Source organism: Myotis davidii, unplaced genomic scaffold (assembly GCF_000327345.1).
Source record: "Myotis davidii unplaced genomic scaffold, ASM32734v1 scaffold390, whole genome shotgun sequence".
NCBI classification, from domain to species: domain Eukaryota; kingdom Metazoa; phylum Chordata; class Mammalia; order Chiroptera; family Vespertilionidae; genus Myotis; species Myotis davidii.
Genome location: NW_006282748.1, coordinates 436,207 through 460,594, shown reverse-complemented (window position 1 = coordinate 460,594; position 24,388 = coordinate 436,207). Strand labels below are relative to the sequence as shown.

Genomic DNA, 24,388 nt, shown 5'->3' with positions numbered 1-24,388 from the left:
CGCTCCGCCCCGGCGGGTTCGCACGGCATTCTGGGAGTTGTAGTCTCTGCGCGGCCCCGGGCCACGTGGAGGCAGCCGCCGCACGGCGCATGCGCCCTCCAGCTCGCTCGCAGCGCACGTCGTTTCGGAGGGGACCGCAGCAGAACCTTGTCATTCTGACCTGGGAAGCCCTAGTTTTCTGCCTCGGATCGTCTGGCAGGTGGGTCGTGAGGGACTGGTGGTCTCTAGGGGAGCGTGTGGGGGTGGGGGGAAGAGGGGGATCCCTCGCCTGGCACCAGCGCACTGCGCCCCCCACCCCAGACCCGGCCGACCTCCCCTTTCCTCCCCTTCCCCTGCTGCCAGCTCCGGGCCTGTCTTGCCGGCTGCACCAGCTTTGCCCCTGCCCGGAGCTCCCTGACTCTGTCATTTTGCTGCATGGCCACATTAGGCGGAGCCCTTTCTGAGAACGGGCGTGTACCCCCTCTCCTTATACCCTAAAGTAGCCCTTTTCAACCTTTTTCATCTCCTGGCACACACGAACTAATTACTAAAATTCCATAGCGCGCGCACGCGCACACACACATATAATTTTTTTGGTTTTGCTAGTCTGAAGAAAATAGGTATGATTTTGATTCATTCAGACCAGGCAGCTATTGTTGTGCTGGCAGTTGTCATTTTTTATTGACAATCTAAGGGAAAGGAGGTCAGTGCCCCTGACTACGGAGTCAGGTATTGAATGTTTTAGAAGTCCTCGCGGCACACGGGTGGAAAATCGCTGCCCTAAAGCAGCAAGGTGGGTCACTCCCAGGGGACGCGGAGAGCTGGGCGTTTTCGACCTGCCAGCCCCTCCCATGTTCCTTTCTCTTGTAGGGGCTGGGATCTGATTTCAGAAAGGCAGATAGTGCCCTAGCTGGTTTGGCTCAGTGGATAGATATTTAATATAATAACAATAAAAAGGCAGATAGTGATCTTGATCCAGCACATGGCCCCAGAGCTGTTTTCTTGGCAGGTACTCAGACATGCGGTGTCCGAAGGGGTGATAGTTGGCTGAATATGTTTTCATTCTGTTTATAGTGCATTGTAGCACGCTTCCCTCTTTCATGTATGCGTGCACGGATGCAGTCAACAAATAGATATTGAGCCCCTACTTTGTGCAAGACACCCTGCTAGGTGCTGGAGGTGCAGTAGTGAAAAAGACAGGTAAGATCCCAGTCCTGCCCTGCTCCTAAAATGCAATATAAGAAAGTCCTGTTTACTCCCCCTCATTTTGTCCTACCTACTGCTAAGGTTTTGGCTTTTCTACTTCTGGTTCAAGGCCTTTCAGAGCTTTTTCATTGTTTCATAATGACATCTGATACAGTTGTGAAATATTGAAATACATATTAAATTTTTCTTTTTTTAAAAATATTTTTATTGATTTTTTACAGAGAGGAAGGGAGAGGGATAGAGAGTTAGAAACATCGATGCAAGAGAAATCGATTAGCTGCCTCCTGCACACTCCCCACTGGGGATGTGCCCGCAACCAAGGTACATGCCCTTGACCAGAATCAAACCTGGGACCCTTGAGTCCGCAGGTTGACGCTCTATCCACTGAGCCAAATTGGTCAGGGCTAAATTTTTTTTCTTTACATTACAGGTAGAGCACATATTGTAGGGCATGTGTTGGCAAAAGTTATAGGTTATAACTGGTAGGTTATGCTATGAGTGAATTTCATTTCAAGATAGAAAACCGGTATTGGAAACTATTGAGGGAAAAAAAAGCGGGGGGGATGTCAAGTTTGAGAATTACTGAGTAAATCCGTCAGGCTCCACTGGGTTTTTGTCCTTTATTTTTCGCCCTTCCAATGGAAATTTTTTAGCTGTTACAAATTAAAGGTGCCGCTGGCCTCATCTCAGTAGTAGAAATGAAAACATCAATAATTTATGTTCAGTTTTGTAGAGGTTATCATATCAGATAGTGTGTTTTATATTTCATTGATTCAACTGGCTTATGTTCACCTAAGAATTTTCTTTAAAAGATTTAAAATATATATATATTTTATTGATTATTTTCACAGAGAGGAAGGGAGAGGGATAGGGAGTTAGAAACATTGATGAGAGAGAAATATCGACTTTTTGCAGTGTCAACATAGGTTTATGAATTAATTATTTGAAAGTGCAAACTGGAATGTAATAATATAGTCTCTTCCAACAATAAAACATTTTTTTTCTATTGAATCAGGTTTTTGGTGTTAATACGATTCATGGCTCCCCTAGAGATTGTCCTGGTTATGAATTTCTGTAGTAACTACATATCACGATAACATTTTTATGTCAATCCACCTATAAGAAAGATTTATTGTATATTGAGTTATGAATATTTATTATATTTATTTTTGAATGGATGTTCCCTTTCCCTGTATTAATTTATTACTTTATTTCCAGAAATGTCTAATGCAAAAGAAAGAAAACATGCTAAGAAGATGAGAAACCAGCCCACCAATGTGACTTTATCCTCTGGCTTTGTGCCCGAGAGAGGTGGAAAGCACCTTAATGGAGGTGGGAAACCTTTCCGAGCTCAAAAACTAGGTGAGATACACACAGTGCTCTCTCCACTCCCATTTGGAGCAAATTGCTTTGGGTATTTTGGGGGTCATTCGTGGGCATGTGCAGAGTGGGGGAAAATTGCAGTTCACCCCAACAGATATTCTCCACTGTAATCCTTATTCCTGATAAGAGTGACATATTTCTTTCTTTCTTGCTTTCTTTTTTTTTAATATATTAGATCCTTCTTCTGGAACTTCACGACAGCAGCAAGCCAAAATGGCCCACTATTCACCATCTAGGCCTGATGTGAATGAGCAGTCTTCCTCCAAAGTAATGTTTAAAAAGAAGGGAGGATGGAAAGCGGGTCCCGAGGGCACGTCTCAGGAGATTCCAAAGTACATAACAGGTAGGTATTTGTAAAGAAGTGAGGTTTGGTTGCACTGTGAGCTTTGTTGCTAATGCAGCCAGATTTCCAATGCCCTCCCTATGTCTTGGCCCTGCCTCCCCTCTCTCTCCTTCTCCTGCTCCAAGCTTTTCTCCCCTCCCTTTGGATTTGGGTTTGATTGCTCTCCCTTCTTCAATTCCTCTCCTTTTCCTTACCTCTCTTCTTAAAAGCCCTTATTTGTGAACTGTTCCACTTTGTCTTAAAATCTTTTCCCCACTCTCTCTTAAAATAGGAAATGCTATTTACACCCCTGGGCATGGCATTCTCCAAAGATGAAACCAAATGTAATGCACTTCCAAGGCAACCCAGATCTTTAAATCCCCTTCTCCAGATCCTTGCCAGCTCATCCCCCGTCGCCCCACCACTCTTACCCCTTCCACGTGGCCCACACTTCTTGTATGGACCTTATGGGTGCTTCTCTGTTACCTTCTTGGAGGAGTTCACTTAACTTTCCCCAGTATTCTATTTACTGTTTACTCTTTAAAAAAAAAGTATTTTTCAATAAAGAAAACTATGGTCACATATTTGAAAAAAGAAGAAAATGTTAAGGAAAAAATCCTTGCAGTCAAAACCATTGTTAAAATTTTGTTTTTTCTTTGATTTGTTTTGTTTTGTTTGTTTTTGGTACTAAAAGCTGGGATTGAACATTTTTTTGTTTTCTTGTGTGATTATTATACTTAAAAATGGTTGTTATTGTATTGTATGTGGTTCTCTGTCTTAAAAGCTTTTTTTTGTAATCTTGTCTTTAAAACTTTTTTTTTTTTTTAATGAGAAAGTGGCGCCGAATTCTTATAGAAAACTTGAAAAAACAAAAGTTGAAGAATAGTTTTCCAATCTTATAATACAGAAATAACCACTAATCAGGGGTTGGGGTGGTGGGTAAATCATAAGCTCATGTACTTCAAATCTTTTTTTCTTCTGAAATGCAGCAGGACAGTGTTGATTCAAGACTAGTTTTTAATGACAGTCCTCTTTGCTTCGACAGCGTCTACTTTTGCTCAGGCCCGAGCTGCTGAAATCAGCGCTATGTTGAAAGCAGTGACTCAGAAGTCTTCAAATTCACTGGTTTTCCAGACTCTGCCACGGCACATGAGGCGAAGAGCCATGAGCCACAACGTCAGACGCCTTCCGAGACGGCTGCAGGAGATTGCTCAGAAAGAGGTATACGGTTTACTTGGTGTAATGTTTAGGTTAGTAGTTCCTAAGAGAAAATGGGAAGTGTTAACCTAATAGAATTTGTTAAAATGAAAACCAAAAACAACAGGCAGACTTTGTATATTTTGTTTTCATGATTTACCTCCCTCCCACCTCCTCATCATCTACAAATAGTTGTACATTACGGCTGCTTTTAAATATAACAGTTGGAACCCCCCTTTTAAAAAATATTTTTATTGATTTTTCAGAGAGAGAGAGAGAGACATCAATGATGAGAATCATTGATCGGCTGCCTCCTGCACGCCCCATACTGGGGATTGAGCCTGCCACCTGGGAATTGAACCCATGACCTCCTGGTTTATAGGTCGATGCTCAACCACTGAGCCATGCCAGCCGGGCATGGAAACTCTTTCTTTTAATGGTGTTAAAAAGTTGACATTTCCCTGTCATATTTAAAATATAATACTGACCTTCTTACCAGATAAGCAATTTTAGCTCTGCATTTTGGGTTAAATAAAGGTTAAATAAAAAAAAGGTAGCATCATTGTGTAGCACTTGCCTTTTGACTTTTTCAATGCTGAAAAATTGAGCTTGAATTTACATTTTTTTCAAGTCTAATTGTTTTTGGCTTGGACTTTCTGAGATAGTCTAAGCTACCCATGCTTTTATTAGTTGATTCAGAATTTCTTTGTAATGTACCTTCTATGTACCAGTACATACCATGTTGGTTTTAGGGTTAGAGTTCATCAAGGTCAAGTCCTTATTTGTAAGGGGCCCACAAACTAATGAAGAGTTTTTTCCACAGAAGTTTAGCTTGGCTATGGGAGAGATGAATAGTAAAAACTACACAGGAATTTCGTAGTTTCTAGACTTAATGTGAAGTCTGTTTCCCAATGCTAACATTTAGCATTTACCTCTCAGTACCTAACTGACATGAAATGTGTAGTTTTCCTCACTTCTATATTTTTGGTTCTAAATTTTAGATTTAGCTATAATCTTAGAGGTTAAAAAACAATAAAAAATAACAACAAAAAGATAGCATAGGGTATATTCCCTGTTGCTCTCTAATATACTCTTAACAGCCACAATAAGCTTGAGTGACTGTGGTGAACATGTTATAACTGGTCTAATCTTCGTACTCCATGAAGCTTGCCCATTTAGTGTCAGGATGTGCTTCCGTAGGTTTTTCCACTTCTAAAATCTACACTCCTTCTATTGCCCCCATCTCAGCTTCCATTGGGGAAGTCACCAAGTTAAACATTTAAGCAAACTAAAGTTAGTTTAAGTTTGAGTTCCTAACACTTTGTTTTGAAATGGTCACACACTGCTTCTGCTTCTCTTCTTGAAACTACAGGCAGAGAAAGCAGTGCATCAGAAGAAAGAACATTCAAAAAACAAGTGCCATAAAGCTCGAAGATGCCACATCAACCGGATGCTGGAATTTAACCGCAGGCAGAGGAAGAACAGATGGTTAGAAACTCACATCTGGCACGCCAAACGCTTTCACATGGTCAAGCAGTGGGGCTACTGCCTCGGGGAGAGGCCGACAGTCAAGAGCCACCGCGCCTGCTATCGAGCCATGACACAACGTTGCCTCCTTCAGGTCTGCTTTCCAGCTGGTTTTCTTTTATATTTGTTTAGACCGTTTCGGATAGAGACGTTTAGAACAGTTCGTGGTAATGCCAAAGCCCTCTCTCTGAGATTATTTATTTTAAAAATAATTACTGAGCACCAGGCACTTTGCTAGATGCTGGAGACGAAGCGTAAAGGTATTAGGGGAGACTGACATTAATCAAACAATTAGCCAAATATGCAGTTGTAAGGGATCATAGAACACCATGAGCATGCGTAACAGGGGACCAAGAAAGCTTCCCCATGGAAGTGTTGTTTGAGCAGAGTTGTAAGGAATAAGAAAGTGGGAGAGTCGGGGAGGCAGAAGGAAGCCAGGTAGCAGGGAAGAATTGAACTAACTTCCACCCGACAAGAGTGAAGAGAGTCAGAGCAAGGCTCACATGAGGGTGAGGTCAGTTCTAGCGATCATGGGGGGTCTTGTTGGTCATGCCCGAGATGTATTCAGCCTTGGTTCAGTAGGTAGTCATTGATCAGTAACAGGTATCTGAGAACCATCGATGGACCCTGAGCAGTGTTCGAACGCTGTTCCAGATGTTTCTGATTCAGTGGGAGCCTGTCGTGAAACGCTGGCTTCCCCACTTCCTGGTTATGTGGCTTTGTTCAGTAACAGCTCTGTCCCACTGCCCTCAGCTGTGAAATCAGATAACAAATAGCACCTGGGTCATCAGGTGTTGGGAAGATTGAATGACAGTCCGTGTAAGGAGTTAGCCCCGCCCCTGGCACTTGGTAACGCTTTATTGACTGTACACTGTTATTATAGTTCTTTAACGTATTGATTTTACTAGCTCAGTTTGATCTGTCTTTATCTTATTTAATTGGTAAGGTCTTACTCTCATTACTCTCATTTTCCCTTGTACCTTGTATCAATTTGAATCTATATTATAGTCAAGAATGAGCATGGGAGAAATATGGTATAAATTATTTGGAGCATCATGACTCATTTCTAACGCAGATTTCAGGGAAGAATAAGTCTTTACTTAGAGGCAGCAGTTTTTACATTCTGCTTAGACCTTGTCTTTGAGTGTGGGATATAACACAGATTTTTATTTATTTATAAAAAGTAGAAAACTATAACCTATTTAAATGGAAATTCATTTTTATTTTGATTCAGATTGGTTTAAGAATATTTGCTGATGTAACAGGAACAGACAGGTTTCAGATTTTGACTTGTGAAATGAGAGCTTTACATAGCAATCTGTTCTGTGTCTTGGACTCTGGGAGTTTTTCTCATGTGACTTTTGGCTTCTTGCAATTTCCCCGTGTAAATGGCTACATTTTTAATGATCTCTCTCTCTGTGCAGGATTTATCCTACTACTGTTGTTTGGAGTTGAAGGGCAAAGAGGAAGAAATACTAAAGGCACTTTCTCCAATGTGTAGCATAGACACAGGTAAACTTGTTTCAAATCTGAGTCCTATATTGGTCTGATTATTTATTTCATGCAGAAGTGTCAGCGCTGTAAGCGTTTGGTAATTTAAACATATATAAAAATGCATGAGAGAGTTTTTGTTCTCCATTGAGCATGTTAATTAAAGGAAAGCTTAGGGTGGCTTTTAAATCAGTTCTAACCTTGTCAAGTGTAAAGTGAGAAGGGCATTAGCTGATGGAGTGAGTTTAGGTAGGCAGAAACGGAAAACTCATTAAACCACTCATTCCATAAAATATTTATGGAGAACTTACTGTGTGCCACTTTGATCCAAGCAGTGATCAGAACCTAGACTTTGCACCCCGACCCGGAGAGAGACAATCAATAATAGTCTAGCTGTCGGGAAATACTACTGCAGTCTCAACACTTGAAACAATGGGATTTTGTTTTCCTTTCTGTCAGGGTTGACTTTTGCAGCAGTTCACTGCTTGTCTGGAAAGCGCCAGGGAAGTCTCCTGCTTTACCGGGCACATCAGTACCCCCGAGGCATGCTGGGGCCTGTTTCATTCATTTGGAAGCCGGAGAGGACCCCTGGGGACACCTCTGAGAGCAGGCAGTTGTGGATCTGGCTTCACCCAACGCTTAAACAGGTACTATCCCTGAGTTTGTCTCCCTGTTACTCGTCCCTGCATTCTTGATGACTGTTGGAAATCAATACCATAGACATTTAAGTGGCGTAGAAGTTTGGCTGGTAGCTTGGTATTTGAATGTAGGGAAGAAAGTTGTGTGTATATTATTTTTAACACTGCATTTAGCTTAGTTAGTCTCTCTCTTTCTCTTTTTTTAGCATACTCACTGCTGTGTATATGCAAATTTACCAATTTTTAACACTGCATTTAGCTTAGTTAGTCTCCCTCTTTCTCTGTTTTAGCATACTCACTGCTTTTATGTGGTAGATGGTAAATTTTCTCCTTAAACTCATTTTTTTTTAATGATTTGTGTGTGTGTGAGAGAGAGAAACATTGATCAGTTGCCTCCTGCACACACTCCGACCAGGATCAAACCTGTAACTAGGGCATGTGCCCTGACCAGGAATCAAACCCGCGACCTTTTGATGTACAGGACGATGCTCCAACAACTGAGCCACATCAGTCGGGGCTTAAACTCATTTAAAAATATTTGGTCAGAGCAGTCGTGTTGTTTTCATTAATCTTTGACATAATCCTTTTTTTGTTGTTCCAAGTGCCATGCACTACTCAGAAGAACCCAAACCCCATTTTGAAAATGATGATTTAAATTTAATTTGCGAAGGAATACAAATGTAAATTTTTAAAGGGTGGGGGGAAAAATAGACTAAACCATATTAAATCTGTAACATATTTACATTTTAAACTTCAAAACTAAAATGTTTACGTATGTCCTTAGGATATTTTGGAGGAAGTAAAAGCAGCGTGCCAGTGTATAGAACCGGTCGAATCAACTACCTGCATCTCTGACCCCCTTCTGGCACCAGCCCAAGAAAAAAGCCAAGCGAAACTGCCCGATGAGAAAATTGGCAAGAAAAGAAAATGGAAGGATGCTGGAGAAAACGCTAAACCAGTTAAAAAATTTATGGGGGACGGAACTAGAGCTGCACATGAACCGCGTTCTTGGAGCTCCTCCACCACAGGCATCGTGATCAGGTACAGGTGGCATTCGCTCAGAACGTTTGCTTTGGAGGCTTCCTCTGCTTCTGCCTGTGGCCACAGCCGTCATATATATCGTGGAAGTTTCCCTTTTCAGACTTTCTCTCTCTTTCAGTGATTTGACGATGGAGATCAACAGGTTCCGCCTGATCGGTCCCCTCTCCCACGCCATCCTCACCGAGGCTCTGCAAGCTGCCGCTGTCCACACCGTAAGATTCACCATGACTGTAACGATACGTTCCAGTCCTGTCTTTCCTCGCACACCTGTGACACTTCACATACAGTTTGGTAACGTTTTGGGCCCTGGCCTGTAGGTGTTTATTTCTCTCCGTACGCTTATGATCCAGGACTTTGTCATCTCTTACTTCTCCTGGATGAACAAATCTAAGTGAGTGTGACAAGGGAACCGACTTGTTCTGATTTAAGGACGAGTTATTCTTGCAGCTGTGAGTTTGCAGAAGGGCCTTATCTTCTGCTCCATAACCAGGCAACAGAGCCCTTGAAACCCCCAAGTGTACTGCCATTTTTCTGTTTGTACTTGAGTGACACGTATTTTCTGGGGTGAGTTTTAAACTTCTGTGGTCCCTGAGAGGCAAGGAGCCGTGTGTCCCGTGCAGCGCTGTCTAGTGGCCTTCCTGTGAGGGCGCCGTGCCTCTGTGCTCTCCCGGGTGGTAGCACTGGCCACGTGTCGCATTGAGCACTTGAAACGCAGCCAGTGGGACTAAGGAGCTGCATTTCCACCTTTACTGAATTTTAAGGAACTAGAAGTTACATCCCGGTAACTCTGTGGCATGGGGACCGCACAGGTCCAGAGAGTGGAGACTGGATGAGCAGTCAGACGCTCCGGGTTCACGTTTGTCTTGCTATGTCAGTGCCCTGCGCCTTTCAGCCCCTGTGCCTCTCACAGACTTGACATGGTCAGGTATGATGACAGATCCGAGCAGCGTTTGGGCTTTTAGAAGAAAAATACTTTAAAAGAGAAAGGCTGCTTTCTCTTTCTCTCCATTGCTTCCCCGCCAGCCTCACCCACTCCTATTCTTGCCTGGTCTCTTGAATGGTGTCTGCGATAAAATCCAAAGCCCCGAATGTGACTGTGTAACCTGTGCCTTTCTGCCTCGTCTCTCAACTCTGCACCTCAGCCAGCCTGCTCTCCTTTCTCCTGGAGATGCCATCTCCCCGAGAGCCTTGCACCTGCTTTTTTCCCCCACTTGCTTAAACATTCCACCTCCACCACTCCGCTTGGCTAAACTTACTCATTCTTCAGGTTTCAACATCCGTCTCATTTACCTACAGAATCCTCTCCCGATCCCTCAGGGTAAATGATATCCCTCCTGTGAATTACATTGTATCTTGCACATTTCCTCCATTTGTATGTTGACTTCTCTTTGTGTATTTATACAGCGTGGCGGCAAGGGCAGGGTCATTCTGTTCTTCGCTCTGTCCGCAGTGCTTAGCACAGTGCCTGGCACGGACCAGGTGCTCTGCTCCAGCTAAACGAGTTGCAGAGCAAGGATTTGCACCTAGGGAGTTTGTTTCCAGGGCTTGTACTTGAAACCACTAAGTGTCGCTGCCCGAGTAGGTGTGAGAGACCCGGCACATGTTACAGGTGCTTTTGAATTTAGGAGCACGTCCTACTTTATTCAGTATCGGTGTTCTTTCCTGGCTTGCATGTGATACTCAAAGTGCTTTTTGAAACCTTGCTCAATTCCTGGATCTGCCAGGAAGAAATGTTAGTAAAATACTTGCATGTCTTATTTGAAATCTCTAGGCATACGATAGTCGTCATGTAGCCTTTGGCTAAAGATTTCTTCAGAAGGTATTGGTTTGATTTTTCCTTGGTGAGGAAGGTTTTATTGCTTAAGTTGCTGGTGATGAAGTTGGCAATAGAGGGAGAGGAGCAAGGAGCTCTTGCAGGCACTGTGCACAGAGGCCTCAGTGTGAAATGGCTCAATCTTTCTGAAAGCCATGGGTGTTTTTCTTAGTATGTGAAATCCTTTTTTTTTTAAAGGTCTCACACATGTATTACTGAACCAACCTACTATTGCAGAAAAAAAAACATCAACAGAGCAAAATCATGAGTCCATTAATTTCCCAATTAAAATGTCCCAACTGGCCAGAACCGGTTTGGCTCAGTGGATAGAGCGTCAGCCTGCGGACTGAAAGGTCCCAGGTTCGATTCCGGTCAAGGGCATGTACCTTGGTTGCGGGCACATTCCCAGTTGGGGGCGTGTAGGAAGGCAGCTGATCGATGTTTCTCTCTCATCGATGTTTCTAACTCTCTATCCCTCTCCCTTCCTCTCTGTAAAAAATCAATAAAATATATTTAAAAAAAAAATGTCCCAACTGTCCAGACAGTAGCGGTCTTTTCAGTCATTTAAAGGTGTAGGCAACTCAGTCATGTAAAGGTGTGGGAAACCTGGATACAGCAGAAATCTGTGAGTCATCTCTCATGTGTGATTCCTCATAGGCCCAGTTTGGTTCTTCTCCAATGTCTCCTCTTCTAGCTGTACCTGATTTTATTTCCGGTTTCATCCGAATCCATTGGGGGATGGGCCGAGTCTGCTTTTGTTCCTTGGCCAGGAACCTCTTGGTCCTGAAAGTCTGTGGGAAGACACGGTGAAGGAGAGAGAGAGAGAAGGAACTGAAATCCTTTAAAAAAAAATATTTTTATTGATTTCAGAGAGGAAGTGAGAAGGAGAAAGAGAGAAACATCAGCGATGAGAATCATTGATGGGCTGCCACCGGGGATTGAGCCTGTAACCCGGGCGTGTGCCCTGACCAGGACTCGAATCATGACCTCCTGGCTTGTAGGTCGACACTCAACCACTGAGCCACACTGGCCGAGCATTATGTGAAATCTTGACAGAAGTGTGGTACTCTATTCTTGCCTCTGATTAGAAGGATAGCTTCTAATTAGAAGGATAGTTAGCCTGGTGCTAATTACTGTGTGAAAAATAGCGACAGTTCCACTGGTTCTTCCCTTAAAACGTTCATTCCCACATGCGGGGAAAAGTGGAGACGGTCAGTATCCCAGCCCTAACATGATTATAATGTCTGGTTCATTATTGGTTTGGTAACCAGGAGTTGCTGTTTTTCAGGAGGGAGAGGACACAGAGAACACTCCGCACCGTTGGTGGACTGAAACCTGTAGGAATCCTGACACGCTTTCCCTCCACCACAGACAAGAGGCCTTGTTTGACTTGTTGGGAGGTATGTGCAGGGGATGCTGGGCTGTGCTGGGAAAGGAGGTGGCTGTGGGACGTGGGTGGGAAGGCTGCCCGCGTGCGGTGGTGCTTTTTAACTTTAACTCTTTGTTGTAATATAGTGAGAAAGCAAGTCAGAGTGAATAGGGAAAACACTATTTGAGTTTGCTTATGAAACAACAAACAAAGGAGATGTTAGTATTCTGAATAGCTGGCATTCTGATATTACAGTCAGTGCATATACCAGGCACTAAACTGAAATTGATTCTTAAGTGGGCATGAGTACTTCTGTGTGTGAAGCTACGATAGTCATCGATGAAAGAAACATGTTTACATTTGTAAAATATCTATAATGTTAAATGAATGTTTTTCATAAAGAGAAAGCTTCTCTTTATGAATGTTAATTTATTCTCTAAAAGTATCAATGGGGAAAAAAAGGAAAAACATGTTTTTTGTTGTTGTTCATCCTCACTTGAAGATATTTTTTTCCATTGATTTTTAGAGAGAGAGTAGAAGTAGAGAGAGAGAGAAACATCGATGTGAGAGAGACACATGGACTGGTTGCCTCCTGCATGTGCCCAAACAGGGCTAGTGATCACACCTGCAACCCAGGTATGTGCCCTTGACCCGAAATCAAACCGGGGACCCTTCGGTGGGAGGGCTGATGCTCTAACCATTTAGCTTTACCAGCCAGCATGGGAATACATGTTTTCAAGTAAAATAGCCCAAGATGAAAGTTTTATTAGAAAAATTTGAAAAATACAAGCAAATATGTATACACTGTGAATGCCTCTTTTTAAACTTGCATTTTATTGTTTGTTTATTGCTCAAGGAATAACATCACCAGCAGAAATTCCAGCAGGTACTATTCTGGGACTGACAGTTGGGGATCCTCGAATAAATTTGCCTCAAAAGAGGTCCAAAGTTTTGCCCAATCCAGAAAAATGCCAAGGTAAAGTTCTTGAAACATTCCTGGTTTTCTTACTATTTTGAGCAGTCTAGTCCCAGTTGTATTAGTGACACCTGTGTAGTAACTTCACCTCTAGGAAATGAGGGTGATCTTTACCTGGCTACTTTCAAGGTGGTTATGGTCACAGGAGGTGTGTGTGGGAGTATCGTTTAGCTGTGTAACACGTAGCCTGATCCTTATGTACATTTCATTGCTAGTATCTAGTAAAACCTGTCTTTCTGTCAAATGGGTTCTCTGAAAATGCCTGGCATTTCAGAATTTTCATATGAGGAAGGGATGTGCACCTGCAGCTGGTCTTGTGCTCATTGGAAGCCTCTGTCTGACCAAACAGATGATCCAGGTTCGAATCCTGGCAAGGCCATCCCAGGTGCTGGAAGGTAAGATGTCTTGGTTTAGACTCAGTTGAGTGGCCCAAGGGAGTTGTTTGGCTGGAGTGGCCTAGGAGGGTGTGTAGGTCTGGCTAAAATTTTAGTCTGATCTGGGACATGCAGCAGTTGTGATAATGTCTTATTGTATTTGCTGTCATTTAAGTATGGTTTTTTTGGGGGGGGGCGGGGGGGAGAATCATTAAAATTACCTTGTGAATTTTTGGAGAAAAATATAGGTGTGTGTTATGACTATAATTTTTTTTAACCTCTGTGCATAGTTAGCTAGCTTATTAAGGGTTTAGTAAATGATTCTATCAGAAGGTCACATGAAAGGTGGATTGAATGAGAGGAGTTTGAAGATACATCGGTAAGTTAGTTAATTATGGAGTCTCAGACTTTAATCAATGAGGTGTTGCTTCTTTCTTTTCTTTTTCAGTAGCAATATGCTCTGGTGCAGCCATGAAAACTGCAGCATCAGCCACACCATTAAATGGTGACTCCCATAATAGCCTTAAAACTGTAATTTAATTCTACTCAATTTCTCTTGCTTCCTCAAATTCTTTTTTAAAATAAGGTGGTTTTATATTAAAATGCTTTCTAAGGCTTTATATTAATTCTAGAGGCCCGGTGCACGAATTTGTGCACCAGTGGGGTCCCTCTGCCTGGCCTGCGGGATCAGGCTGCAACTGGCTGTCTGGGGTCCTGGATTGTGAGAGGGCGCGGGCCAGGCTGACAGACCCCACCGGTGCACGATCGGGGCCAGGGAGGGACGTGGGAGGTTGGCCAGCTGGGGAGGGAACCCGGGAGGGCTCCAGGGTGTGTCTGGCCCATCCCCCTCAGTCCTGATCGGCCAGAACCCCAGCAGCTAGCTAACCTACTGGTCAGAGCATATACCCCCTGGTGGTCAGTGTATGTCATAGCGACCAGTTGAGCAGCCTTAGAATATCATTAGCATATTATGTTTTGATTGGTTGAACAGCTGACCTGTTGACCGGACACTTAGCATATTGGGCTTTTATTATATAGGAAGGATTATTATACAGGATGAATCAGTTCAAAGAAAATGAAAGTTTCTCAAACATTTAATTTCTATTATAAAAGCTTATCCTTTTGTTAGTCATTGTGGACTTTCATTAAAACCGATTTTAAGTAATTTCTTTGAAGAAATATTGATTGGCATGTGATCTAGATAAAGAAGTAAACTTTTGAGAGATTCAGGATGGCAGCAGAGTAGGTGGAAGCTACACTCACCTCCTCCCAGGACCAAACTGGAATTACAGCTAAACATAGAAGAATCTCCTGAATAACCAGCTGAAGACTAGCTGAAAAGAAGTCTTATAACCAAGTTATTCACAGAAGAAGCCACATTGAGACTGGTAGGAAGGGCAGAGAAGCAGAAAGGGCTGACCCCACTTCCAGGGCAGCGGCAAAGGTTCCAGAGGGATATCTCAGTTGCGGGGGTTCTCCCTGAGAAGCATGGGGTCTAAACCCCCTGCCGGGCTCCTCAGCCCACAGCAACAGGGCCCAGAAGAGGCACCCACGTAACGTCTGCCTGTGAAAAGTAATGGGTTGTTGTCTGCCAGAAAGAGATGGGAGTCCTCTAGAGATACAGGCACCCTCTTAAAGGGCCAACACACAGACTTTTGTTTGTAGCCACTTACCCTGTGCTCTAGGGGAGGGAGGGTGGAGGACTAGAGGTGCATGAGGAAAGACTGCAGTTTGTGGCTCTGGGGAGGGAGCTGAAGGGAGAGCCACCAGGTCCCTATGCTGAGTCCATCTCCCACACTGAGGACGCCTTCTTCCTTCTGTGGAATCAGCCCGGGGAAAGCAACAGCCACCCCCTCTGGGCTCCCCCCGCCCCACTCTGTGGAGCTTATGCCCTGCTGAGGAGTATAGCCCGAGGCCCTTTCAGTGCCTGAGTCTCACAGGCAGCCAGCCAGTAGAGGGGGTTCTTGGGGTGTCTTGGGACTTCTGCTAACCTGACCCGGACCAAGTGATGGTAAAAGCCTGCTTGGGTGCAAAGCTTGGTCCTTCCCACGCACACCCAGGCCCAACACTGGCAGCCACACGTTGTGGATCACTTATAGCTCCAAACAGGTTGCTCAGGGTAGGTCACAGGTAGCGTCTGATTTGGGCCTGCAGCAGAGACTCCCTCCCAAGAAGCCCAGAACCAACGCACCCAGGACCAGCTACAGACAACGTGAGAGCAGGGTTACAAGCAGCACACCCAAAGGGAGATACCGCAGGCACCAAGCCCCGCTGAGGCAAATTCGCTTCGTGTGGTCAGCCCGTGCACAGCAGCTTGCAGGCCACGGTCGGGGTTGAGACTCACGGTCGGGCAGCCTGCGGGTCGATCCCGTGCACGAACGGGCCAGTAGCAGTCAAGAATCAATTACAACAGGAGGGCTCACATAACCCACTCAAGGGACATTCCTGGAGTGCCCAACTCAGGTGATCAAGGAGGCTGCACCACTGGGTCCCACAGGACACCTACTACATAAGGACTCCCCCTGAAGACTGGGAGTCACAGTAGACCTATCTGATACAAACACAAAGAGGCAGACAAAATGGGGAGACCTCACCTCACCCCTATCAGCATGGCTGTCATCAATAAATCAACAAACAGGAGTTGGCGAGGATGTGGAGAAAAGGAATCCTTCGTGCACTATCGGTGGGACTGCAGACTGGTGCAGCCAATGCGGAAGGCAGTGTGGAGTTACCGCAAAAATTACCAAATGGAGCTGCCTCACGACCCAGCGAATCCACTTCTGGAAAAGTACCTGAAGAAACCCGAAACACTAATTTGAAAGAATATATGCGCCCCTATGTGCATTGCAGCATTATTTACAGGAGCCAAGATCTGGAAGCAGCCCGGGTGTCCAGTAGCTGAGTGGATAAGAAAGCTGTGTTCCATTTACATGACAGAATACTCCTCAGCTATAAAAAAGGAAAGAAATCTTACCCTTCATGACACCATGGACGGACCTGGAGATGATTATGCTAAGTGAAGTAAGCCAGTCAGAAGAAGACAAGTACCATATGATTTCACTCAGATGCGGAATTTAATGAACAAAATGAACTAACGAGCAAAAGGGAGACAGTCATAGAGAGCAGGCTGACAGTTTTTAGAATGGGGGCAGGGGTGGTCGTGGAGGGATTGAGCATAAAAGAAAGAAAAAGAGAAAAAAACTCAGGAACATGGACAACAGTGTGGTGATGGCCAGGACAGGGGAGAGGGGTAGGAGGGGGTGGAGGAGGGTGGAGGGGGTAAAATGGTGATGAATGGAGACTGGAATTGAGGTAGTGAACACACAATACAGTGTACAGAGGATTATTGTATAATTGTGCCCCTGAAACCTGCATAATTTTGTTACCAGTGTCATCCCGATAAATTCAATAAAAAGGAAAAAAGAGAAGTAAACATTTTTCTTTCTTAATCTTCACCTAAGGATATTTTCCCCATTGATTTCTAGAGAGAGTGGAAGGGAAAAAGAGTAGAGGGGAATAGAGACAGAGAGAGAAGTGTTGCTGTGAGAGACACATCAATTGGTAGCCTCCTGTGTGAGCACCGGCAGGGGTAGAAGATTGAAATTGCAACCCAGGTACGTGCCCTTGACCAGGAATCGAACTCTGGACCCTTTGTTATGTGGAGCGGCGCTCTAACCACTGAGCAACCAGCCAGGGCAAGAAGTCAGCTTTTTAAAGAGGTTGCGTTATACTGATGTTATTAACACATGTAATGTATCGTTTAGAAAGACAGTTCAGAACTGAAGTTAGCCCTGGCCAGTGTGGCTCAACGGTTCGATTTCCTTTCAAGGGCGTGTACCTGGGTTGTAGGTTCGATCCCCAGTCCCAGTCAGGGCTTGTGGGGGAGGTAGTCAGTTGATGTGTCTCTCCCACATCTCTCTCTCTCTGCTCGCTCCTCATCTCTCCCGCTCCCTCTCCCTTCCTCTCTACAATCAATTAAAAAAAAAAGCAACGGAAAAAATATCCTCGGGTGAGGATTTAAAAACAAAAAACTAAAGTTAGAAATATATTTTATTCTCCCCTGAAATCACTCACATTATGGCCCAGTCACTTCCAACTTACGTTTTTTCCAGCCGTCAGGCCCACGCAGGTATGTGCCTTGGGGTGGCCTTTCTGCGGTGGCATTTGAGGCAATTGTATGCGATACTTATATCTTCTCCACTAAACGTAAATGTTCAAAAACTAAGTGTAGGAGCCTTTGCTACTTCACAGATTATGAAACCAACTGTAAGAATAATTGCTAGTCAAGCGTATTCTTCTAGAGAAGTAAGTGCCTATCAGATATTTTCTTGTAACAATGGGCACGTTTAGACTTTGACTTCACTGACCTCGAGGATGTGGTTTGAAGGCTCTTTCTTTTCCCTCTCAGATAATGAGGAAGTTAGACAGCTGCGTCTGGAGGGTGTGCCCGTGGAGTGTGCGCATAGCTTTCTTTGGAGCCAAGCTATCTGTAAGAGTGTCACAGAGAATAAAATGTCGGATCAGGTAACTAATGGCGTAAGGGTTGTTGGTAAAGTCATGAGGACAGGTTGAAGCTCGTCACTCGAGAGGACATAAAGGTTGCTTTGGACTCTGTAGAGTCCCATAGACTTCCTTTTATTTTCAGACAATTTACTGGTCCCTTACTTCTGGTAAATACTTTGGTTGTTTTTTTTGTTTGTTTATTTTCTGTTCTTAAGAAGAATCCCTAGAAAAAGTTAACACAAAGACTTTTTCTTGAAATGATAATCTTGGGATTTAAAAACATGCCTTTCTTTTATTGTGTGTGTGTGTGTGTTTTCCCCATTAAGTGTTCTATGTCTTTGTTGATTTATTTGTTCTCCGGTCTTTAATTACCCAGTGATAGTGCTCCCACAGGTATTGTATCAGGTGATGGGGGAGATGACTGTTAGATACACTCAAAGAAGTACAGGCCACAAAGGAAGCCCAAAGAAGGGAGACTAAGCCCAGACTCTAGAATTCAGGAGCAGCATCCTGGACGGAGGGGCTGGTGTTTGAGCTGACCCTCAGGTGGGCTGTTAGAATCAACCAGACAGACCTTTTGGGGCTGGGCCGAGGCTGCAGTAGAGAAAGGATTGCTGGAAGTGAGAATGAGCAGGGGCCAAGGCCAGATTTAGGACTGTGTGTTCAGGAATCTTCAAATAGATCAGTAGCTTGGACTCAGAGATGAAACTGAAGAGGGAATAAGGACCAGAGCATAGCAGACCTGGGGGCACTTCAGGGATCTGGACTGAAGACAGAGGGTACCATGGAAAGTTTTAAGCGGGGCCATGACATGATGACATTTCTCTCCAGCAGCACAGTGGAGGGGATTTGGGTGGAGGAGCCAGAGAGAGGGCTTGTGACTGGATGGCCTTAAAAGAGACCCTGGAAATAGCCCCTAATGTAGGGCACGATGGGGGCCTGATTTGTGGCCGTGCCCTGGAGTGCAGGGCCACAAATGTGTATTTATCTGGAGGGTAAAATTGGCAAGACTTGGTGGTTCATTGGAAGGTAGGTGGTTTGGGTTTAGCTCAGCTAAGAGCCAGAGCCAGGCCTGACCTGTCCCAGCTGTATCCTGAGTCCTGGGAAAGCGTTCGGCACATGGCAGGTGCTCAGGGCGTATTCGAATGAAAGAGTAGATGAATGACCAGTAAATGTTTGCACGGGTGAATGAATGAGGGAATGAACTGTGAGCATCATGGCATCAGATAGCGGGGAGCGAATGCAGTGGATAATTGAGTTGGAGGGGCCTCGGGACTTTCAGGAGAGAGGTTTTGATCCCAGGAGCCAAAGTCGGGGTGAAAGAGAGAGATTTTTGGAATTACCAACAGGTAGATGGTAGAGGAAACTCAAGAAGGAGAGAGAGAAAGTGAAGAAGGAGACTGGGGATCTGGTCCTGGCGTGAAGGCATCCGTGAGGCGGCAGTTAGCTGTAGCGTGGAGGGCGCCCTCGGATAGTTTCTCAGTTGAGTGAGTGGGAGGCGTCTCCCTACCCGTTCATCTCTTTGAACAGCTGGCAAGAAAAGTCTGGAAGAATGGTAGCTACTCCCTGCAGTCTACTTGACAAATAATTTACAGCGCCTCCTGTTTCACTTTTTTTTTGGGGGGGGGGGGCACCTTCTATTTTGAATCCTTAAGACTGGGTGAGACATTTTCTCAAGGGAGAAGTTGTTAATTGTGCCTTTCCCCCCCCCTTTTTACTTCATGACAAATCTTAACCAAAGTAAATGTAGGGACAGAGTATCAAAATATAAGATGAACCCTGAGATAAGAAATTGGTGGAATGCATGTGTATTTTATAACTTTGAATCCTCTAGTATATTCTTGCCCATATTTAAGGTAATTTGCCGTTTCTACCAAAACATTATATAAAGGAAAATTGTCGTAGGAGGGACTTTGTGCTTAAAATAGCTCACATGTATGTTTTTTTCCTTGCGTTTTAAAAGAGCACGTAACTTCCTAAAGCTACTTGTAGGGAGACCCAGTAGCATCTCCCAGAAGACTAGGGTTGTTTGTCTTGAATGATTTTCTCCCACTGTAGGACTTAAACCGGAAGAGAAGTGAATTGCTGGTGCCCGGGTCACAGCTGGTTTTAGGTCCCCACGAGTCCAAGATCCCTCTGCTTTTGGTTCACCAGCCGGGAAAAGTGACGGGCGACGGCCAGCGCGGCTGGGGAAGTGGCTGGGATGTGCTGCTTCCCAAGGCCTGGGGCATGGCTTTCTGGATTCCGTTTGTAAGTGACTTTTTTGTTCCGACCAAGAGTTGCGACATTCAAAGTACATCCCTAATCAATACCCAGGGCTGAGAATGTTCCAGACGTGATGCATACCTTAGAAACTGAGTGCTATTTTTCTGCCCTCTGAGCTAAATTCCTGATACAAGATACTTCGTACGGTCCCTGGAGCCTGGATTTTATTAATAAGAGTTGTGCTGACATATTGTGAATATTTGAGGTTTTAAGAGTGGCCTGATAGTTTACATTTTTAATTATATATTTTAACGTAGACATTTCTTTCAGATCTATCGAGGTGCACGGGTGGGAGGATTAAAAGAGACGGTGGTGCATTCCCAGTATAAAAGGTCGCCTTCCATCCCGGGGGATTTCCCAGACTGCTCTGCTGGGAGTCTCTTTGCTGAAGAACAAGCCAGGAATCTTCTTGAAAAGTACAAAAGGTGAGAAGCTGCCTTCTCGAGGTTGGGGGTGCCTTCAGAGGAAGAGAAGTGCCTGCTCACACTGGCCCATAACGTTGGCAGTGGCTTCGGTAACTCTCACTCTGTAATGTGGAGTTTTCGTAGGCTTTTCCTTGAGTGCAGCGTTACCGAGACACAAGTAAGTCAGGAGACTGTCTCATGTCGGGTGTTTCTAGGCCCATCCAGAGCGTGAACCCTTTCCGTAGTCCTATGCTTACGTTGATGGTGGTGGACACCTACACTGTGGACATGAGTTCCCCCTCCCAGTCCTGCCTCCCTCAAAACGGAAATTGAGTTTTTTATAACTGCTTATAGAGATGATTCATCTCAAATGTCAGTGAAACTACGAAAACATAAAAAAATACTTTATACACTGGAGTATTTTTTAAAAATATATTATATTAATTTTTTACAGAGAGGAAGGGAGAGGGATAGAGAGTTAGAAACATCGATAAGGGAGAAACATCGATCAGCTGCCTCCTGCACAACCCCTGCTGGGGATGTGCCCGCAACCAAGGTACATGCCCTTGACTGGAATCGAACCTGGGACCTTTCAGTCTGCAGGCCGCTCTACCCACTGAGCCAAACCGGTTAGGGCTACACTGGAGTATTTCATTCACAGAGAAAGGCACTGTCCTTACATTTTAGGATCTATCCATCTAGACATCTTTTCTCACCGGGGGGAGTGGGCAGGGAGGGGCTTTATTTCCTTTGTCCTGTGAAGTCAGGCCAGCACCGGGACCCTGTGGTTCTAGCTCCCCTGCAGGCTCCCAGAAGCACACTGTGGCATCTGCGGTATTAGCCAGCACCTGGCGCACAGTGGGCCTTACTCCCTGTTACTTTTTGACCGAGGAGAGAGTGAATACTTGAATGTTGTAGTTCCGTGATTGTGAGCTGCACAACTGTGCTTTCCTGTTCACGGCTGCAACCACAGAGACCGGCTGCTCCCTGCCTGCTGGGGTCAGTGAGAGCCAGAGCAGACCCTGCTCTCACCAGCTTGTGGTGTTTCTCAGAGCTTCCCCCTCACTCAGACATCGCTGGAAAGGTCCGTTGGTGTCACCCTGTGGAGGGCAGTTTGGAAATATCTGTCAAAATTGCAAATGCTGCCCGGCCGGCATGGCTCAGTGGTTGAGCGTCAAAGCCATGAACCAGGAGGTGAAGGTTCGATTCCCAGCCAGGGCACATGCCTGGGTTGTAGGCTCGATCCTCGGTGGCTGGTGTGCAGGAGGCAGCCGGTCAGTGATTCTCTCTCATCATTGATGTTTCTATCCCCCTCTCCCTCTCCTTTCCTCTCTTTGAAATCAATTAAAAAAAAAAATTGCCAATGGTAAAAATACTCTGCTCCTCCACACCCAGGAATGTATCCTGTGGAGACACTTGTCCTTGTGCAACCTGTTCCCGGCCATTCATCGCAGCTCTGTTTGTAGAAGCACAAGCTTGAAAATCAGCAAACTGTCCTGCAATAGAGGACTATCCTTTTACAAAAAGAATGGGGATCTCTTGATGTACCGGTGAAATGATCCCCAAGATATTTTGTTAAGTGAAAAAAGTAGAGTTAAGCAGAAAAAGACTATGTGGTGTGCCACCTTTGTGTAAACATGGGTAAAACTGAAAGAAGTATGTACGCATCTGCTCTGTGCACATGACGCGTCTCTGGAAGGATGTGTGAGAAGCTGACTTTGATGCTGTCTCCGGAGGGCAGCTGGTCACTGGGGGAAGAGTGAGAGAAAAACCTCACCGCCACCCCTGTGCCCTGAGAGCCGAGAGCCTGTCCATGCGCACAGGCGTCATTGCACGGCTCCGGGACGCGCCCTTGTGGTCTCTGGGAACAGCACTCCCTGGAGCTGTGCAGTGGCCACGGGGGGCTACTTGGTGGACTCATCTATTAAAATAAAAACCAGAGGAAACAGAAAAGCATGGCTAGTGCAGTTGGTTATTAATCTTTACTAGAGGCCCGGTGCACGAATTCATGCACGGGTGGGGTCCCTCGGCCTGGCCGGAAATCAAGACCTATTGGGGGGCCGGTTGGCTGAGGGGGAGGGACCCCGGGGAGGTTGGCTGGCAGTGGGAAGGGGCCACGGGAGGTTGGCTGTGGGAGCACACTGACCACCAGGGGGCAGCTCTTGCTTTGAGCATCTGCCCCCTGGTGGTCAGTGCACATCATAGCAAATCGGTTGTAATGGTTGCTTAGGTTTTTATATATATAGATTATATTTCTTAGAAAACTTTCTTTTCTGTGTTTGTTTTCTTAAATAGAGATACAGTACAGTGGCTATAGTTGTTTTAATCTCCCCATCCTAAATTATTCAGAATTGGCTCTCCTCTTTGGTTTTCATTAGACGCCCTCCTGCAAAACGGCCCAACTACGTTAAGCTGGGCACTCTGGCGCCGTTCTGCCTGCCCTGGGAGCAGTTAACGCGAGACTGGGAATTGAGAGTCCGGGCCCAAGAGGAACTGTCCGGAGCTTCCTCCCCGAGTGGTGGGGAGAGCGACTCAAGAGACCAGGCGCCCTGTGCTCCCACTCCTGGACAAGCTGCTCTGGGCTCTGGTGGAGGGGGCACAGCCCTGCATGACTCCAGTGAGCCCACGGAAGCCATGGACACAGAGTGCCCAGCCCAGGCCAGGACTGAGCAGGCACCAGGCCAGGATGCCCGTGACCAGCTCCTCTGCGTTCTCAGGTGAGTGCACACGACTTCCAGATATGTTCTAGGTCATCTCTTTTAATGCCAACCAGGCTACAGGTGTAAACGTAACCACTGTTCCTTGATGCAAGGCCCAAGTGAAGTTTTGGACTCAGACCCCATGGAAACAGCCACATCACATTAGACGCTAATTTACGAACTGATTTGAAAAATTATCATCCATAGACCCAAACCAAGTTTTTTTTCTACCGACATGTTTCAGTTAGTCTGATCACAAAGCAGTACTTTCATGAGTATATGTGAGGTGACGACCCCTGCAAACTCCAAGTGAGCACTATTTGCTTTAAATCACTGAATTAGATTTCTTGTCATTCCTTTTGGATGATCTGAATTTGTGGCCAATTAGGTACCGATTCATTGTGATATTGTCATATCATAGACGATAAAAATGTGTTCTACTCAGTCCTGCTGCAGGCATTAGATTTTGCTTATCAGTTACCCTTTATTCGGATATTTATTTATTTATTGCTCTGATTTTTATAAGAAGCACTCACACCTCTTGCCTTATACTTTTTTTCCATGTAAGTTCCTTAGAATTTCTTTTTTTTTTTTTTTAATATTTTTTATTGATTTCAGAGTGGAAGGGAGATGGAGAGATAGAAACATCAATGGTGAGAGAGAATCATTGATTGGCTGCCTCCTGCATGCCCCCTACTGGGGATTGAGCCTGCAACCCGGGCATGTGCCTTTGACCAAAATCGAAGGCAGGACCCTTCAGTCCGCAGGCCGACACTCTATCCACAGCCAAACCGGCTAGGGCCCTTAGAGTTTCTTTTTAATCAAAATATCAGTTCCTCCTTACTCCTCTAACTGTGATTACAGCCTTAGCTTCTACCCCACTGTCTTTTTTTTCTCTGCCTTCAACTTCTTAAACCTTTAGTCTTTCTCAGAACAGTAGACACATAAAAAGTAAAATCTGAATACCAAAATGCATTAATGTTAATTTTTAATTTCTTAAAAACATTAATGGAGTTTTCATCCTTTCCCACAGAGTATAAAGATTAAATGAACTCTCGCTATGCCTAATCTTCTAATTGCATATTTTCTCCTTGAACAAAATACCCTCAAACGTGTAGGAGTAGAGCATCGCTGAAGCAGCTGTCAGCCTGGTGCCGGCCCAGTTCTGGGGACAGTCGGGGGGCGGCCCGGCAAGCTCCCG

At 45.0% G+C, this 24,388-nt stretch overlaps 1 protein-coding gene across 1 annotated transcript in view; it reads left to right on the top strand.

Annotated features, from left to right (window-relative positions):
• Window positions 1–99: 99 nt before the first annotated feature.
• Window positions 100–24,388, top strand: part of POP1 (POP1 homolog, ribonuclease P/MRP subunit) — a 25,468-nt gene continuing 1,179 nt past the window's right edge. The window contains exons 1-16 of the mRNA XM_006753198.1: window positions 100–199; window positions 2,404–2,547; window positions 2,744–2,911; window positions 3,936–4,111; window positions 5,460–5,708; window positions 7,039–7,126; window positions 7,565–7,752; window positions 8,528–8,784; window positions 8,903–8,996; window positions 11,886–11,997; window positions 12,823–12,942; window positions 17,725–17,840; window positions 19,878–20,069; window positions 20,355–20,509; window positions 22,867–23,205; window positions 24,306–24,386. Coding sequence (XP_006753261.1) covers window positions 2,406–2,547; window positions 2,744–2,911; window positions 3,936–4,111; window positions 5,460–5,708; window positions 7,039–7,126; window positions 7,565–7,752; window positions 8,528–8,784; window positions 8,903–8,996; window positions 11,886–11,997; window positions 12,823–12,942; window positions 17,725–17,840; window positions 19,878–20,069; window positions 20,355–20,509; window positions 22,867–23,205; window positions 24,306–24,386 — 2,477 coding nt within the window. The 5' untranslated portion in view covers window positions 100–199; window positions 2,404–2,405. The remainder of the gene's footprint in view (window positions 200–2,403; window positions 2,548–2,743; window positions 2,912–3,935; window positions 4,112–5,459; window positions 5,709–7,038; window positions 7,127–7,564; window positions 7,753–8,527; window positions 8,785–8,902; window positions 8,997–11,885; window positions 11,998–12,822; window positions 12,943–17,724; window positions 17,841–19,877; window positions 20,070–20,354; window positions 20,510–22,866; window positions 23,206–24,305; window positions 24,387–24,388) is intronic.